This window comes from Lygodium microphyllum, chromosome 19, assembly GCF_053477565.2.
Source record: "Lygodium microphyllum isolate KBCC chromosome 19, Lygodium_microphyllum_v1.1.10, whole genome shotgun sequence".
NCBI classification, from domain to species: Eukaryota; Viridiplantae; Streptophyta; class Polypodiopsida; order Schizaeales; family Lygodiaceae; genus Lygodium; species Lygodium microphyllum.
In genome coordinates this window covers 70,431,125-70,447,858 of record NC_141153.1, presented here as the reverse complement: position 1 = coordinate 70,447,858, position 16,734 = coordinate 70,431,125, and the positions used below count along the sequence as shown (strand labels likewise).

The window sequence follows — 16,734 nt, the reverse complement described above, 5'->3', positions numbered from 1 at the left end:
AGTTTTGAATCATCCTTCTCATCCAAAATTTCTTTTCTTTATTTTGTTTCTGTCTGCCTTTTTTTGCTGCAGCTCATGCTTGCAGGTTGTGATGTGGAAGGTGCATACGAGGTGATTGAGAAGTGCTGTGGGGGATCGAATGATTCTTTGCCTGTAAGGTTTGTTTACAAATGTATGGAAATTGAAACCTTTGTGAGCTTTATAGCTCATATTTATGTAATTGCAGGTTACTTTTAATAAGATTCTCAGCAGCTACCTAAGTGCTCAAATCAGGACTTTGTTGAAATTTAAATAAGCGACATTGTCGGGAAATGTAGGTCTTCTTCTGATGCTGAGTGAAGATGAAATTACATAAGACACTACTTTTGGAGCTGGAAAACTGTTTTTACACCTAGCATACGTCCCTTCTAGTTGTCATGGTGTGTATTGTGCTAGATCTCTATTATCTTCAGACTGGCAAGGGTTTTTGCCCTGTGTGACCACCCCCTTGGGCGGTGGTGCTTTCAAACCTTAGGGTTTTGTACTTTCATTCTTTCATTATCGATCAATCAATTGATTATGAGTTCCTGTAGCAGAAACTGCTTCCGAGACCCACTCAGCCATCTCAAGGGGTCACCATTAACAAAGTAGGAGAGCTACATTGAGCAATTGTGATTTCTAGTAGTAGACACCATTGATTGGGGCATCAACTCTGTATGATCAGTTTAGCTCAGTTTTCAATGGTTTACAGTTGTTTCTATGGACAACTAAAACCAGCACAAGTTATCTTAATAATCTTGGACATTGGACACCCTGTTGGCCCCAAAGTTGACACTCCTTTCGGTATTTCTTTAACTTTGATTGCTAATGGAATGAGTACAAGTTGAGATACCACAATCTCCTTTGCTGTTCCAAAATCCCCTTGTTGTAATAACAATCAACAAGCAATTCAGGCCATTTGCCCCTTGACTTTTCACCAAGGACTTGCACAATTGGAATCACAAATTGATCAAATGCTGCCCCAATTTACAATGAATGGGCTGACATTTGAATTCCCTGACAATTACACAATTTCAGGTGTTGAATTCAGTGTAGGATGCCTTCACCAATTGGGATGGGTCCCAAGGTGGCTGCCAAACCCTAATTTTTGTAGGAATTTAGGGTTCACAATAGAGATGTCTCTGATGTCCACCAAATTTAGGTGAGATCTACTCAAAATGGCTGAGAAATGCTGAGATGTCCTGAGAATGGGTTGGAGAAGGTGAGAGAAAGCTAAGATAAGAGAGAAATTTGATTTTCTTCGCGAGAAAACCCTAAATTCTACTTGCTGTTTGCTCCAGCTTGCATTTAATGCACTCACCTATTGCCATGCACCTCCAAAATGCTGTCACTTGATCAGCAATGCTGTGGACAGTCCCTAGAAGGTGACTCCCTACTGTCCCCTGGTTGTAAAGCCCCCTAGGTAGCTGTCTCTTGCAGCAAATTGCTGTTCTTTGATCAGAAAATGGACTAGCAACTCTCTCTCTCCCTCTCCGAAGGATGCCTTCACAAATTGGAACGGATCCCAAGGTGACTATCAAACCCTAATTTTTGTAGGAATTTAGGGTCCACAGTAGAGATGTCTCTGATGTCCACCAAATTTGATTGAGATCTACTCAAAATGGTTAAGAAATGCTGAGATTTCTTGAGAATGGGTTGGAGTCGAAGGATGCCTTCACAAATTGGAACGGATCCCAAGGTGACTATCAAACCCTAATTTTTGTAGGAATTTAGGGTCCACAGTAGAGATGTCTCTGATGTCCACCAAATTTGGTTGAGATCTACTCAAAATGGTTAAGAAATGCTGAGATTTCTTGAGAATGGGTTGGAGAAGGTGAGAGAAAGCTAAGATAAGAGAGAAATTTGATTTTCTTCGGGAGAAAACCCTAAATTCTACTTCTTGTTTGCTCCAGCTTGCATTTAATGCACTCACCTATTGCCATGCACCTCCAAAATGCTGTCACCTGATCAACAATGCTGTGGATAGTCCTTGGAAGGTGACTCCATACTCTCCCCTGGCTGTAAAGCCCTCCAAATGGCTGTCTCTTGCAGCAAATTGTTGTTCTTTGATCAAAAAATGGACTAGCAACTCTCTCTCTTTCTCTCCCTCTTCGAAGTTGTAAATTGACTGAATGGTTAAGACCCAGCCGCAAAAACGTTTTCTCTGTTTGCATGGGTATTTTTGCGAGGTGGCAATCTTTTAAACCCATTTTTTAGCATTATCTAGCCATTTGATTAATTTTTAAAATTAAATAATCTTGAAAATTAATATCAGCTCTTTTGACACTGCCCAAAATTAAATGTGCCCATCCATAATAAAATTAGCTAGGCCTTTTGCAACTTGGAGTGGACCTCAACGTCTGTTGATCCTTAGACTAGCATTAATTAATTAATTAATGCTAGCCCCAGTGGCACCATTGATATTTATTGGCTAGATCACTGCCCTAGGGTCCAATCTGATACCAATTGACCGATAAAACCCAGTCAGCATAATTTATCACAAGTTTTTCCTTTGACATCCATTGCATTCTCGAGATCCTTGCCTGGTACCATGAAATAATTACCATGTATACCACATGTGCTAAACAACCTTGCACATTTGATTAATAACTTAATCATCATAAAATGTTATTAGCAAGATTAAAGCATCTCAAAATTTCACGTCCTCATAATAGACAGTAGCATGTTAGTAAATACCATTGACAGTTTCAACCATGGTTAATGTTGAGAATATGCTTTAATGTGGTTCTAAAGTAAGAACTATTGAGAAATATGAGTTATGGATGCATCTAATGGGTTTCTAGCAAGATTTTTGGATAATTTTCAATTTTATATTATTTATATGCTGGTTGGAAAATTTCAACAGATTTGGGGTATATAACATGGTTGGACAACGGTGGCCAATGTTGTGATTGTGATGCCTTATGAAAATTCTAGTGCAATATATTTTTCCTTTGGCACAATGTAGTGTAATCGAGGATGATTACAAAGATTTCAGGGGGGTGTTTTGTTACCAGAATGTGAAACTTCATTGGTTTGCTTAGCATTTGATTACAAGTTAATCAAATGTGCTAATGTGACTTGCACACGTGAGGTGTAAGTTAATTGTTTCTCATTGTGGGATCCGAAACCTTGAGATATCAATTGGTGCTAAAGACAAAAGTTGTATTAAATTAGGCCTGGCAAGTGCTAAGTGGTACCCGATGTTAGATTTGGGCCTAGACCAATTTATTGACCGCTAATGTTTGTGGTGATATTAGAGACTAGGTATTATTTAATTAATTAATACCGGTCTAAGGGTCATTAATTGCTTAGGGATACTTGGAAAACAAATTAACCTAGCCAATTTAATTATTGATTGGTGAAATTAATTTTTTGAGCGCTAGAGTAATTATTAATTAATATTCTGAAAATTAATTTAATAAGCTAGATAATGATAAGAAAATGAACCAGAAGACTATCACTTGGCAAAACTTACCCATGTAAGTAGAAAAAACTTTTTAGGGGGTGGTGGAAGTCTATTCTAGCCATTGCGAGAGGGAAGAAGGCTTTGAGAGAGCAAGGAGGGGTTGTTGATGTGATTTGCAGCCACCAAGGATCAGTTGTGTAGCATGTAAGAAGAGTTTGGAGCCCCCTAGAAGCAAGTGACAGTAGCCCAAGGCTGTTTTGGTACAGAAGACAGCATATAGGAGGGGGTAGCAATCTTTCTAGCAGTCCTAAGCTGTAGATGACAACTTCCATGGCTATTTGAGCAGCGCAGCAGTAACTTTTCAATGTTTCTCGGGATGAAACTTTGAAATTTCTCTCTCTACAGCATTCTCTCTCATGCCCTGGCCATCTCTTAAGTCATCTCAACTTTTTCCAGTAGTTTGAGCTTTCAAAGAAAGAGATTTGAATCAATCTCTGCGGTAAACCCTAATTTATATAAAAAATTAGGGTTTGATAGCCACCTCAGGATGTATGCTCAGAATTAAGGGCTTAGGACTTGAATTTCAACAACTGAAATTGAGGAATTTCAGGGAGATTTAAGAGGCCAGCCAACCAATATGAGATTTGGGTTGAATTTGTCTTCAAGGAGCAGGGTGAAGGCCAATCCCCAAGCAAACCAAGGGGAAAATTGGTTTGGAGACTTGCTTGTCAGTTTTGATAGCAAGAGACAGGTGGACTAGTAGAGGAGGGTAGATGATCTCAGTTGTATTCCATCCATTTTTTATAAAAGTTAAAGAAATACTGCAAGGGGGGCCAATAGGCTGTCCATTGTCCAAGATTAAAGTGGTAAAGTGTGCATTTTCAGTGCTTGCTGTAATTAGTGCTAAATCAAGTTATTTACCACCCTATCTAAGGAGAAAGGTTGATTTTAGTTTTTGTATATTTGCCATCCCAACAAATTTGCTCAGGAGTAGGGGGTGGTGGCGCTCTAGTATTAGCTTGGGCAAAACCTAAACGTGTAGCATCCTCAACGTAACGTGTCTCTATTGCTTGTGCTGCACTTGCAGCTTTTAAAACATTACTAGGACGTCTTTCAATTCCATGTACAATGATCCAAAGCCCCTTTGTAACTAATATATTACTCATCATAAAAGTCAACAATGGATAGTTGATTCCATCCAACTTGTCCTCAACAGCTAACATACAAAATATATCATTGTTTCCAACCATGGCCATCGTTTGTACTTCATACAAAAGTTGCCCATATAGAGGAAAGTATATACCAAACCAACCTATGCTATGTATCACACTATAAAGGAGACTGGAAGGGATCTTATATGCAGAAATGACTTACGTCGAAAATTCTGCACAAAAAGTCAAAATAGCCCACATAGTATTGGTAGTAGTGCAAATGGAGGCCAAAACGAACATGAATAAAAAATCTGATGGTGCTGGGCCCTTACATGTTGTCCCACAGTATTTGTTGACCTGTGAACGTTTGTCAAATCTTATTCCAATATGAAGAAATCAAGCGGAGGGTGTTGATGACTTTGCCCAAGAGGTCAAAGCCCGCTTTGATACCAATTGTGGGATTTAGGGTTGTAGGAATGAAAGTACACAGCTTGGAGAAGAAGCTTGAGAGAGCACAACTCAATATGAGTTGAGAGGTATCAATAGAGAAGATTTTGAAGACTGACAATGCCCTAAAAGTGATTTGGCATATATATAAGGCCGGGGGAAGAAAACCTCCTAAAGAAGGAAGAAAGTGCCTTGGTGGTCCTCATTGTGTTCATACACATTCCAAAATTTCAGACTTCGCAGGATTTTGATCATAGCTATCCCTAGTAGTCTATCTGTTTCTTCTTCTTAGCTGTAGATTTTGAAAATATGTAGAACAGCCACTTAAATCTTGTATCCCGAACAAATAGACCTTACTAAATTGACTAAGCTGACAAATCCAATTCGCAACTTGATTTTTTCTACCTGATGATATTTCAAGGCAGATGGATCTTAAGATGTAGGGAGACAAGTTATTATTTTCCAAAACAAGCTATGGACATGAATGCATGTATGCAATCAATACAACATAGATCTATACTGCACTCTGTTAAATTTGACTTCTGCAACAGTGTTCTCATATTTGTGTGAGATCCTTGAGAGATCACCTTGCAACACATTGTATGTACAGAGCATCTGAAAATTTTACAAGGACCTGTAAAATATTTATTACTTTTTTATTGGATTGTACAGAATAAAAAGTATGCTTCTGGAGTCATTGCAGCCAATGAGTAAAGATTTACTTTCACAATCCTATGAAGAGGTTCTTGATAGAGATCCTACTTGTGTAGATTCACTTGAAGGACTGATTCTACTGCATAAAGCGGGTAAGTGTTGTTTTCCAAAAAAACATGATTATTTTCCTCAAAAGTTCATGTCTTGCTTGTAAAGCATTTTTAAAGCATTTGACAGCTTGAAATCAAATAGACACCTATGGTGTGGCCAATCCTGAACATTGTAATGAATGCATGTGGTAAGAACTCCAAGATAATCTAAGCACATTAGTTTTTGTCTGTGAGGTGCACATAAAAATCAGCTCAGAACATTTTTCTTGCTGCTATTGGTGGAATGTCAAAAGTGCTACCCAAGTATAAGGTCTAAGCACAAATCAAACTCCCAACCTGCATTTTGTTACACTATAGGCCTCACCTTCAAACAAAACTGTTCTTTCCATATTTATTTGTATTCTAAGTCGTTTAGCTCCATGCTCTAACGAGTGTCTCGATGAGTGTTTGATCGCCCATCAATATGGGGCTGCCATATCAGCTTTTGCAGCTTGATAAAGTATCAAAAGACAGCAAGTCAGCTTCTTCTGTATGGTTATGCAAAAATCTAACATGCTCCATTCATATCGATATATGATGGGAGCGTATTCTGTGACCTTTTCTTCTGAGGAACATTGATTAGATGAGGAATGTACTGAAGTAGCACCTTCTCTTCTTTAACAGGTGAATACAAGACAGAGTCGCTCTTTGAGTACTTGGTTTGTCATTTGGATGGAAGCTCTGGATCTTTGCTTGTATGGAGAAAGCTATTGCTTTGCTTTGAGGAGTTCAGAAAAATGGATGACTATGTAGAATTTGACGAAGAATCAGAAAAAGGGACCACACTGAAAGCTCATAGTGGAGTGCTTGAGATCTTCAGAGAAGAGCACATGCGATCAGCATGGACAACTAGGAAGAACTGGTGGCCTCAGAAACATTTTAAAAGTGGTTGTATAGAACAGGAATTGAATGTAGAGGGTCTGTTCTGATTTCATTCATCCTCTTTGTGGACTTTTGCAGTTATCTTTAGCCTATTTCAACGTACATTGGCTAACAGCTTCCATGTTATGTTTGCTTCGGTGCCAGGTGGCTATAAGCGGCTTGTATACAAAGCAGCTTGTGCTTATCACATTTTTGGTCCTTCCACACCTTATGCATCAGAGGTGCAGGAACATCTGAGAGTAGTGGCCAGTTTCCAACTTTTGGCAAATCTGCAGAAGCACAAGGAAAACTCCCTCAGCTTGCTAGATCGCTATATACTTGTATGAGATGTTAGAGATTTATGTCAGCTTTGTTTTGGCATTCATTGGTATCTGATGCATGAATGCTTGAGCGCATGCATTACAGCATGCACAAATAAAAAGGTGAAGGACAAACTGTCCTTGACACTGAGCTAGCTGTCGACATGTGTGGTGGCTCAGTCTAGGCCATTGGCTCAGTTCCAACCTCCCCCCTCTACTTTGTGATGTGGGACCAAAAAGTTCAGAATCCAGTCAGCCTGAACATTATATCTTCAAGCGGAGATTTCAGTTCTTGTTTTTATGGAAGTCTAAAGCTTTAAACCCTGGCCATTCAGAGGAGTGTGTTGGGGATCCATACAATCTCCTCAAGCACATCAAGATGACAGGGAATATTGACCATTGGATTAATGAGGGTCTTATTAATTGATTCCTTAAGCTCAAGAGAGGAACTCCTGAATCAGTGGAGGCCCTATATGATGCAAGTTCTTACTGCCCAGGGTAGTGCACCAGAGACAATATTGTTGTGTTTAGCTGCGAGATCAAAGATGCTGTTTTGAATTTAAGCTTGGTGATGGATGGTGGTCAAGAGGTCCTGCTGAATATGGACCTAGGTAAAGCATATGACAGGGTAAGGTGGGATTTCATTCTCGTGGAGCTGGCAAGAGCTGGTTTTGGTGATGGATTTGGTAGCTTAATTAAGGCACTATTCACTAATGCTTCTGCCAAGGTGACAGTTAATGGGCTTGTCTCTGAGGGTTTACCTTAAGGTGATCTATTTGCCAAGGGTGCCTTATTGCTCCACTTCTATTCGACTTAGTTACAGATCCTCTTGAGGAACATAGACAAGGCAGTGCATATGGTGGGACTGCCTAATAGTCGGTTCCTCCCTACTCAATTCTTTACTGACAATAACTCCAACTTGTTGCTGGAAGATAAAGATATTGTAGATACTCTCTTGGTTCTTTATGATGATTTCTGTTGTTTTTAGTTCCATAGAAAGCAAAAAACTGAGTTGATGTTCTTAAGTGGGAAGGGGCCACCACTGTGGCTTTTGGAGTACAGCTTCAATCTGATTCAAAAGGGCCCAGTGTTTTGATATCTTTGGTGTCCAATGGGGGTTGGTGTTGCCTTGCCCTGAAACAATGTTTTGATTGGCTATATCAAAGAGTTGCTAGTTATAGAAGTGGCCTAATTTCTGCTATGGGCTGGCTGCAAGGTTGGTAGTAATAAAGTCTATTTTAGCCTCTTACAGATTATGTGTGGGGCTCATCTTTCCCTTTTCCCAAATTTGTTGGTGCAAAATCAAGCAGCTGATATGCAGATTTTTGGAGGTCCTTTGGCTTCTGCAGGCAGTGGCAAAAGAGTCAGGTAACATCACCTAAAGAAGACAGGTGTCTGGGATTGGAGCCAATATGCACCAAGGTGACGATGTTATATTTCATTTGCTTAAAGAGGTTACTGGAGGGTCAACCTATTTGGTGAGCCAGGAAGGGTGAAAATCCCTACCTTGATTGTAGCATAAGGGATTGTACTGATTCGGAAGGAGCTAACTAGGGAGACTGTATGGAAAGAAAGAGAGGGGGTGAAGGGTGACCCCTTTCTTGCATTCATTGTATGGCTCTCTACCTGTGGTTTCCAACATTGTAAGAGTTCCACTTATGGAGAACCCAGCATTGTCTCTTGCCTGCTGGAAAAATGCATGAGAAGATAGTCTGATCTTTGGAATGGTGGAGGCCTAGTCTCCAAGTCATGTGAGGTGGTTGCTAGGGAGTTTAATCTTTGGGCCTGAGGAGGTGGAGTGGGTGAGGCAGACTCTAGACAAGAGGAGTGGCCAACCTCCTTTATTTGGAACTTCGATAACCCTCTGATCTGCTGGACAAACCATAAAGGGAAGCCATTGCTGAAAGCCTAAGCACGGACGATTTCAACAAAGATTGCTATGTTTGGTTTTTGAAAATGGTTGAAATCTGAATTCTGGAAAAGTCACTTTCCTCTGGACTCCTTGGATCCTGGAAGAGAAAAATAACGAGGTTCTAGGCTTCTACCCCTTCTCAAAGACTCAGTTTGTTTTTGTGGCATATCTTGATTAACAAGTTGCCCTCAAGGGGAAGTTCAGCAAGTTCAAGGATATTTATTGGATTTATTTGCTGTGTGGAAGGAGTCGTCAATCATCCATCTCTTCTAGGATTGTACTGAGGTGCAGTCATTGTGGATGATACTCAGGATGACATGGGCAAAAAAGGGTCTATTTATGAGCTTTGCCGTGAGCCAAGTTTTTTGGGGTGATCAAGGGAAGCTGAGTGATGAAGAGATTAAAGCATTGAATGTGCTGCGAATTGTTCGTTGAAGGGGAATCTGGAAAACCAGGAATGATCTCCTGTTTAGGAGATTTAGGAATAAGTATGTGCTGTTGTGCAAAGACCTGATTCATTATTGAAGGAGGCAATGACTATTTAACAAAACCTAGGCTCTTCTACTTGACAGTCCGCTGCGAAGATGCTCAAGACATACTGTAAAACTGCCTTTGACAGACTATCTTGATCGTCTCTATTAAAAGCTTTAACTATCCATGCTGATTAAATTGTTTTTTAGATTTCACATTTTAAACAATTTGAGATTATCACCTTGCAGTAGTATAAAAAAAGAAGTTCATGTTTTGAGACTAGTAGGAGAACAATTTGGAGAGGAACACAAATTGATCTCAATCATTAGTTATGTTGCAAATAATCACTGGAGTTTAGTTTTGAAAAGCTTTAACTTATTAGGGGCTTGATTGTGCTAGCCATCACCTTTGGGACAATTAGGTTGCAGATTACAAAGATTGGATGGAAGATGGCGATGTGAATACTACATTTTGAGCCCAAGTGTATCATTTGATTTGTGTATTTGTTCAAAGTAGTGGGAACCCATTTGTTTTGTAGATGCAATCAGCACACCTCTCCTTAGTTTAACCCAAGGTTTCCTGAAAGACGAATTGTATAGAGAGCTTCAAACCTAAGGGTCACTAGTAGACTCCATGTAGATCACTACACTCACATTAAGCATGAATTACTTACATCCTTAAAATTGTATACAAAATGATATAGCTTGCAATAGGGTGGAGTAGATATAAGAGTCCTCCTTGCTTTCTCCCCTATCTTATATCATATCTTTTTATATCCACCGGTCAATTGAGTGGTTAAATTGCTTGCTCCTTGTGATGATTGTACTAACATACCATGCTAGATAGGAACTAGACATGAGATGCATTCTAATATTTAACTAGAGTTACTTTCTTTTCAATGTTTACATGAGACGTGTCAACCAAACACTTTCAAGTGTGACGCATTGAGCTTCTTGTTTGTAAAGCATTCTTGGGGGGTCACCTCATGAATTATAGCTATGGAGTTTTTTCACTTTTTTTTATAAATGTCTTACATTGAAGTTAACATTACCCTCCTTCTAGTCAAGTGTGAGTCCCATGGCACTTGCGAGACTTTATCAATGAGGGGTGGGATGATTGAAGGACGGTCATGCGAGTCGATGATGGGGTATTTGTGGGGATTGGACATGGGAGCAAAAACATGTCAAAATGGTTGCGGTTGTGGAGACCGAGGGTATATTGAATGGATGATGGGGCCTCCAAAGTCGATGGTTAGGCATGGGTTGTTAGCTTCACTTGAAAGAGAAAAGAGAGTGCACTACTTGGTGGTGTGTTTATCTCACTATGTAGTGCATTTCACCCGTGCTAGTAGAACTAGAAGTTGGGTCGCTTGGGATGTTATTTCACTTTTGAGGACCCAATTCGTGTATAGGAAAAGTGTGGTGGGTGTAGCTTAGGGAGATAAGTCTAACCATAAGTGAGTGTGATCTCCCTAGGTATGTCTTACCCTTGATGTGCTCTAAGTGTGGAGTGGGGGAAAAAGGGCTAGGGGGTTAGGGACGGAGTTGGTTGACCAAGGTCACCGAACGTGCCTAACTTGAGGACCCCTAGGTACAGTGATTGTGGTGCTCATCAAGTGAGGTCTGTTTTTTTGCTTCTTACTTTATTTACTTTTCTTTCCTTGCACTTGTCTTTTTAATTTTTTTTTTCTCTTTTTCTATTTTTTTCATTTTAACTTTTTTTTTCTCTTCTTTTTGTGAATGTATACGAGGACCTAGTCCTCGATTTCCTAATCGTAAGGGGAGTATGCTAGGTGCTCAAGGGACTTACTAAGGAAGTTTCTACTTTGCATATAGTCCTTTAAATTCATATGTATATTTAGAGGGGGGTTGATAAAAATTGATTATTGTACCTAGAAAATTGATTGTCGTTCATATTTTCTAGTAGTGCCATGAAAAAGGATGGAAGGATGGTGGCTCTCATCATGAGCCTTGCTATTGCACAACTATCTATGCTAGCATTTAAATAAAAAAATAGGAGTGGTAGGCGGTATTTGTGAGAGTTAGGCTCTTGCTTAAGTGAAACTCTAAGTAGCCTAAGGTAGTTACATGTTGTGATGAAAGTTGGATCAGGTCAAGGAGAGAATTCACTAAGGAAATGGGAGATGGAGAGCCCTAGATCATCTTCGGAGAATATGAGGGCTTCCTTTGGCTTAGTATCATTTACATTATAGATTTTAGGGAAATTGTAACGACCATGGATGTCGAAGTTAAAGTCCACCCTTGCCTTTCTCGGATATGACATGTATGTTGGGTTATTTCTCTCATAGTGTAGGGTGCTACAAAATGACATCCATGCATCCTTGCTTTCATGCGAGATTCATCTTCTCCACTTTGGTTGTGACTCGTACCCCTTCACAGTCTTAGGCACCTCCATAACTTTGTCTTTCCAATAATCATGTGCCTCTGTCTCCCATAGTGTTGGATTCTTCTCTCTTTCTGCGTTTCACCAATCTCGAAGCCTTCTGTCCATGCTTATCACCTCCTCTACTACTCAGGGGATAATACTTGGCTTAGTGTGGGTGGGTATCAGAAGGTAAATTTGAAAGGCTTGCACTTGTTTTCTCATTGTTCCCACACTACAAGTTCCATGTTCCACTTGATATGAAAGTATTCTTCTTTTTGTGGGATGGGAGCTTTCAAAATTGCTAGGGATTGCACCCTTAGTCTTCTTCGTGCTTATTCCAATATCTTCTTCCTTCTTTTCCTGACCTTTGCTTTTCTTTCTGTAGTTGCATCCTCTAGTGATACTTCTTGCTGAGGTTCTGATCTTGGAGAGGGTGGTTGGGGGACTTGTTCCTCATCTTGTTGCCTCACCTTGAAATCATGCCCCACTTCAAGGACTGGTATTTGTTGCTCTTCTTCTCTCACTGGCTCTTGTGGTCCTTGCTCCTCCATGTACACTATCCATTCCATCTCGTGAATTATTAGTCCTACCCTTAGCAGGTATTTCCTTTGCTCTCGTTGGCTTAGGTTTGTTTTTCCTTCGTGCACTTGGATACACAGGCCCTACCTTATGGACCTACAGGTAATCTCTAGCTTTTTCTTTAAGGTTTTAACAACCTTCTCTTCTTTTGGATACGTGACATCTAAAATGGTACTGAGGAAGGCATGTTGCTAGGCTTCCATGCTTGTCTTTACAACCTCTGTCCTGCTCTCTGTGAACACTCTGTTGCCTTCAACAACATGGGCTAGACGGCTTGCCAGTTCTCACTCTTCTTTCACTTTTTTTGGCCACCCATTCCTTTGCCTTCCACTTCATTTCCTCTAGGCTTTCATTTTTTCTTTGTGCTAGAGCCACCATTCTCATCTCTAACTCCTTCACCTCTGGATTGCTTCTTTCTCCTTCTTCAAGTGCTTAATTTCCCTTTCTAGCATTTCTTGCTCTTCCAGATCCATTAGTAGCCTATGCTCCATTAGTTCCATGTCTCTTCGTTGCTCTTCCTATTTTTGAGCTTTTTTTGCATCTATTGCCTCAAGTTTATTCGTTGCCTCTTCTATCCTCTTAACTACTCTCTCAATTCTTCATGTTGCAAGAGGATGAGCTTGTACTCCCTTTGCAAGCCTATGAGATTTCTTTTTGGTATCTTGCTACGTGGCCACTCCTTTTCAATTGGACAACTGCCAATGCTTCTCTTTCAGCTTTCAATTCAGCTATCGTTGTCTTCTTCTCCGCCTTTGCACTATCCAATCGTGCAAGAAGCTATTTGATCTACTCGTCGTAGCCCATGGATGGCGGTGGTGTTGTAGGTATGGTCATTGTTGATGCCTCTATTCTTTACTTCTTGGGGTGTTATCTAGATTTAACATGTGCAGATGCCAGACTCCTTGAGAGCGGAGTTTTGAGCCCGGGATGTACCTAAAATTTGCTAAAAAGTTCAAAATTTAGTGAAAAGATATTTAACATCGAAGGTGGCGGCTCTAGCTAAGATGATTTTAAGCACCAAGTGAAATACGACTCTTAAAAGGTGTCCGAGCGACACTTGTTGATTTTTGATAATTATTCAGACTGTCGTGCGGGATGTCAGGAGTTGCCAGTCAGTGCGGGATGTCAAGCCGGATGTCCATGATTTTTCAGAGCTCGATTTGGATGTCGGACGGGGAAATGGCCAACAAATGGTCAAGATATAAAGAGGTGGATACTTGAGAGGCCAAAATTGGATGCGCCTTTTGGGAGCTTGGACCCCCCCCCTCCTCCCAAAAATTTTTTAATGCAAATTTTTGATCAAAACCTGGAGAGAAGAAGAGAAGCATGGCGTGAAAAACAACGTGGAGCAGCATGCGCAATTTTCGCTTCATGCCATGGAGATGGAGATTTCTGGTTGAAAGTAACCCATACAATCGATTATGGCCCCGTTCTTCTTCTTTTTTGCCGGTCGTATCATCGCCCTTCGCCCGTGAAATGGTTGTGGGAATGAAGAGATGGAAATCTAGTCTTTCTCTCTCCTCCCTCTCTCTCCTTTAAGGGGCTGTTCTTGTGTGCAAGAGGAAAATGAAGAACGGTGAAGGAAAGCTTGTCTGGTTGGAACCGGATTGCTTCCGGATCGATGTAGCCATGAAGATTGTTGATTGTGAAGATGCTCGACATTGAATGTGGGCTGACCCGCAATCCCGCAACAAAACCGAGATCCCAAAACACGAAACTTAAACGGTAATTCAATTTTTATGAAGAAAAAATGAGTTTTTATGCTATTTGATTGATGAAACATTGTTCCCATGGGCTGAATATTTATTATGATGTTGTTTTCTATGAGTTTCAATAGTTTATAATCAGAAAATCAGAAAATCATAGGCAATATGGTTGGAATTAATGGTATAAAACTTGAAAAACACGCGTTTAAGGGGTAAAAATGGAGTTTTTGCAAAATAAATGGGAAATATGAGACATAATGCTTACAAAACCTGAAATTTTGCTGTCAAGGAATCTAAGGGCCACAGTCCACAATTAATCTTAATCTCTAGTCATTTTTAATTGAAAAAAATAGAAAAAAATACCAAAAATGGGTTTTAAATGGGAGAAAATTAGGAAACGGTAGAAGGAAAATTCCAAAAAATTACATGTGTCAGCGTATAATGAAGGTGAAGCACGAGGTTTGCCTCGGTTTACCCTCGTTTCTATGTTTTCGTTCATGTTTATCGCTTTCTTTGTAAGGAAACACACATAAAATCACCTTTTCACCTATCAACGGATGGAAAACATTAAACGGTAGGGTGAGAGGGAAGATTGAGTGTCAAAATATAAACTAAAATCTGGTTTATGTGTTGCATCATGCATGTAGGACATTTTAAAATAAATAGAAAGGCAGCATGAGCGTAAGGCTCAGTGTCTTTTCTCTTTGTAGTATATAAATGCTAGCATGGAAGTCATGAAAAGATTGGTTTCGCACGATGCACAATGCTGATTTTCTTCTGTTTGTGCACTAAACGGTTCACATCATGCACTATGCATAGTTCATGGTATCAACGGAAAAGCTCCTGGAGTGCATAGCAATTGTTTTCTTAGGAATTTGACCCACGATTGAGAGCGTAAGATTATCCCTTGCCGTAGGATAGAGGGTCGGTTTCCTAAGGGACTGTTTGGTGAGGAAGCAAGGAAGGGCTACAGTATGGTGTTATAGCATAGAGACTAGAACCATAACCACAATCGACCAATTTTATGCAGCTTTTCGAGGAGAATATGCCCCTGAAAGAGGTGGCCAATATTGGTTGCATGTTTTGAATGTAATACACCAAGACCCCCATGAGAATGTGAAAGCCTATGCTAAGAAGCTTAAGGAAGTGTTTCGTAAGTTACAAACTTACATTCGCATTCCGCTGGCTGCCCAATTGCAATACTTCTTGTATGGATTGGATTTCAATATTCAGGTACAATTGAGCAGTGTGGCTTTGGCTGACATAGACACCGCCATTACGCGGACAGAAGGAGTAGAGACACAATTACAAACGGCCTACTCCTCTCGAATAAATCTTAATGCGGGTTTAGCACCTGGAGGTAATCTACCATTGATAAATGAAAGTCAAGGGATGCCTATGAATAACCCTAATGGGAGAGGAAGCATGGTTCAAAATGTACCTTTGTTGCCAGCTCTTCCCAGTGTGACTATGCCTATGGCTAGTCAATTGGCTCCACCAAATGTTGGAGGCCAAGTTTCGAACCCTAATATTGTTCCTGTGAGTCAACAACCAATGCCCAATCAAGTTGTTAGGGCAATGGAACGACAGGTAGACGATCAAGGCTATGAGTCGAGAGTGCATCTAATGTCCTTGGCGAAGTTAAGGATATGATGAAGCACTACACTGACATGATTCCTGAACAATATCGGCAAATAGCTGTTGATGTTAATTTTCTAAAGAAGCAGCAGAATCTGATAGGGAGTTGACGCCCTGAAGAGGGTGGACCCTCAAGATTCCGTTGTAAGTGGCGTGGCAGACAACATTTCCCTAGAAACTGTCCAAATGTTAAATTTGATATTTGTGGGAAGTCGGGCCACTTAGCCGCTACTTGTTGGAGTAAGATTAGTTTCCTCCAACAAGGGAGTAAACAACCATGTCCAATTAATCATAGAGCGCAAGGTAATAACCTGTAGCAAAATGATGAACCAAGACAAATATTGCAAAGGGGGAAGACCACTATAGAAGAGTTGCCACAAGGCAATGGAGTTAGCCTTATTGAGGCTGTACACATCGATGACGCTGAAACCTCTAACCTCCGAGCCGTGACAAGAGGCCAAAAGGCGAAAGAGGTTGACAAAGATAATGCAAAACCGATCGAGGAAAACCCTAAACAGGGGGGATAAGGGGACGCAAGTCTTGAATCCTGGCGTGGAAGGTGGACCTCTAAGGCCTGTTGACAAAAAAGTAGATCCTAAGAAGGATGAGGAAGTGCTAAGAAAGAAGGCAAGAGCTAAAAAAGAAGCACTAAACCCGGTCCCGAGACCAAAAGAAAGAATGGTTTGGCGAGAAAAGAGAGCTTTGGCTACCTATCATGATTTTGATTTAGCAAGTTCTCTTTGCGAAGTTAAACCAGATGTAAACCTCTTATAGTTGATTAAATTATCTCCAAGAGTACGCAAGGAATTCAAGAAGATCCTACGTATTGGATATATTGTAGAACCTTTGGGCATAGCACGAGTAGGGAAAGATTGGTTTGATCATGTTGAAAAGAATTGCCCTAGGATTCCAACATACGTGGATGGAATATTAGTAGAGCATGCTATTGTAGACACTGGATCCTTCGTCAATATCATGAGTTCAGAGTTGATGGAGAGGTTGGGTCTAGGCATCCAAAAAGATAGTTCCACTCT

The 16,734-nt window shown here is 40.4% G+C and overlaps 1 protein-coding gene across 2 annotated transcripts in view; it reads left to right on the top strand.

The window, feature by feature from the left end:
- LOC148020008 (TAF RNA polymerase I subunit A) overlaps positions 1-9,579 on the top strand; it is a 37,951-nt gene extending 28,372 nt beyond the window's left edge. The window contains exons 6-10 of one of the 2 annotated variants that reach the window (XR_015694904.1): positions 73-158; positions 5,698-5,831; positions 6,453-6,746; positions 6,855-8,225; positions 8,331-9,579. Coding sequence is in view for 1 of the 2 variants with exons in the window: in XM_087700262.1 (XP_087556388.1) it covers positions 73-158; positions 5,698-5,831; positions 6,453-6,746; positions 6,855-7,036 (696 nt within the window). In the remaining variant the exon portion in view is untranslated. Of the gene's footprint in view, positions 1-72; positions 159-5,697; positions 5,832-6,452; positions 6,747-6,854 lie in introns of both variants that reach the window. The other variant, XM_087700262.1, reaches the window with a different exon arrangement.
- Positions 9,580-16,734: the final 7,155 nt, after the last annotated feature.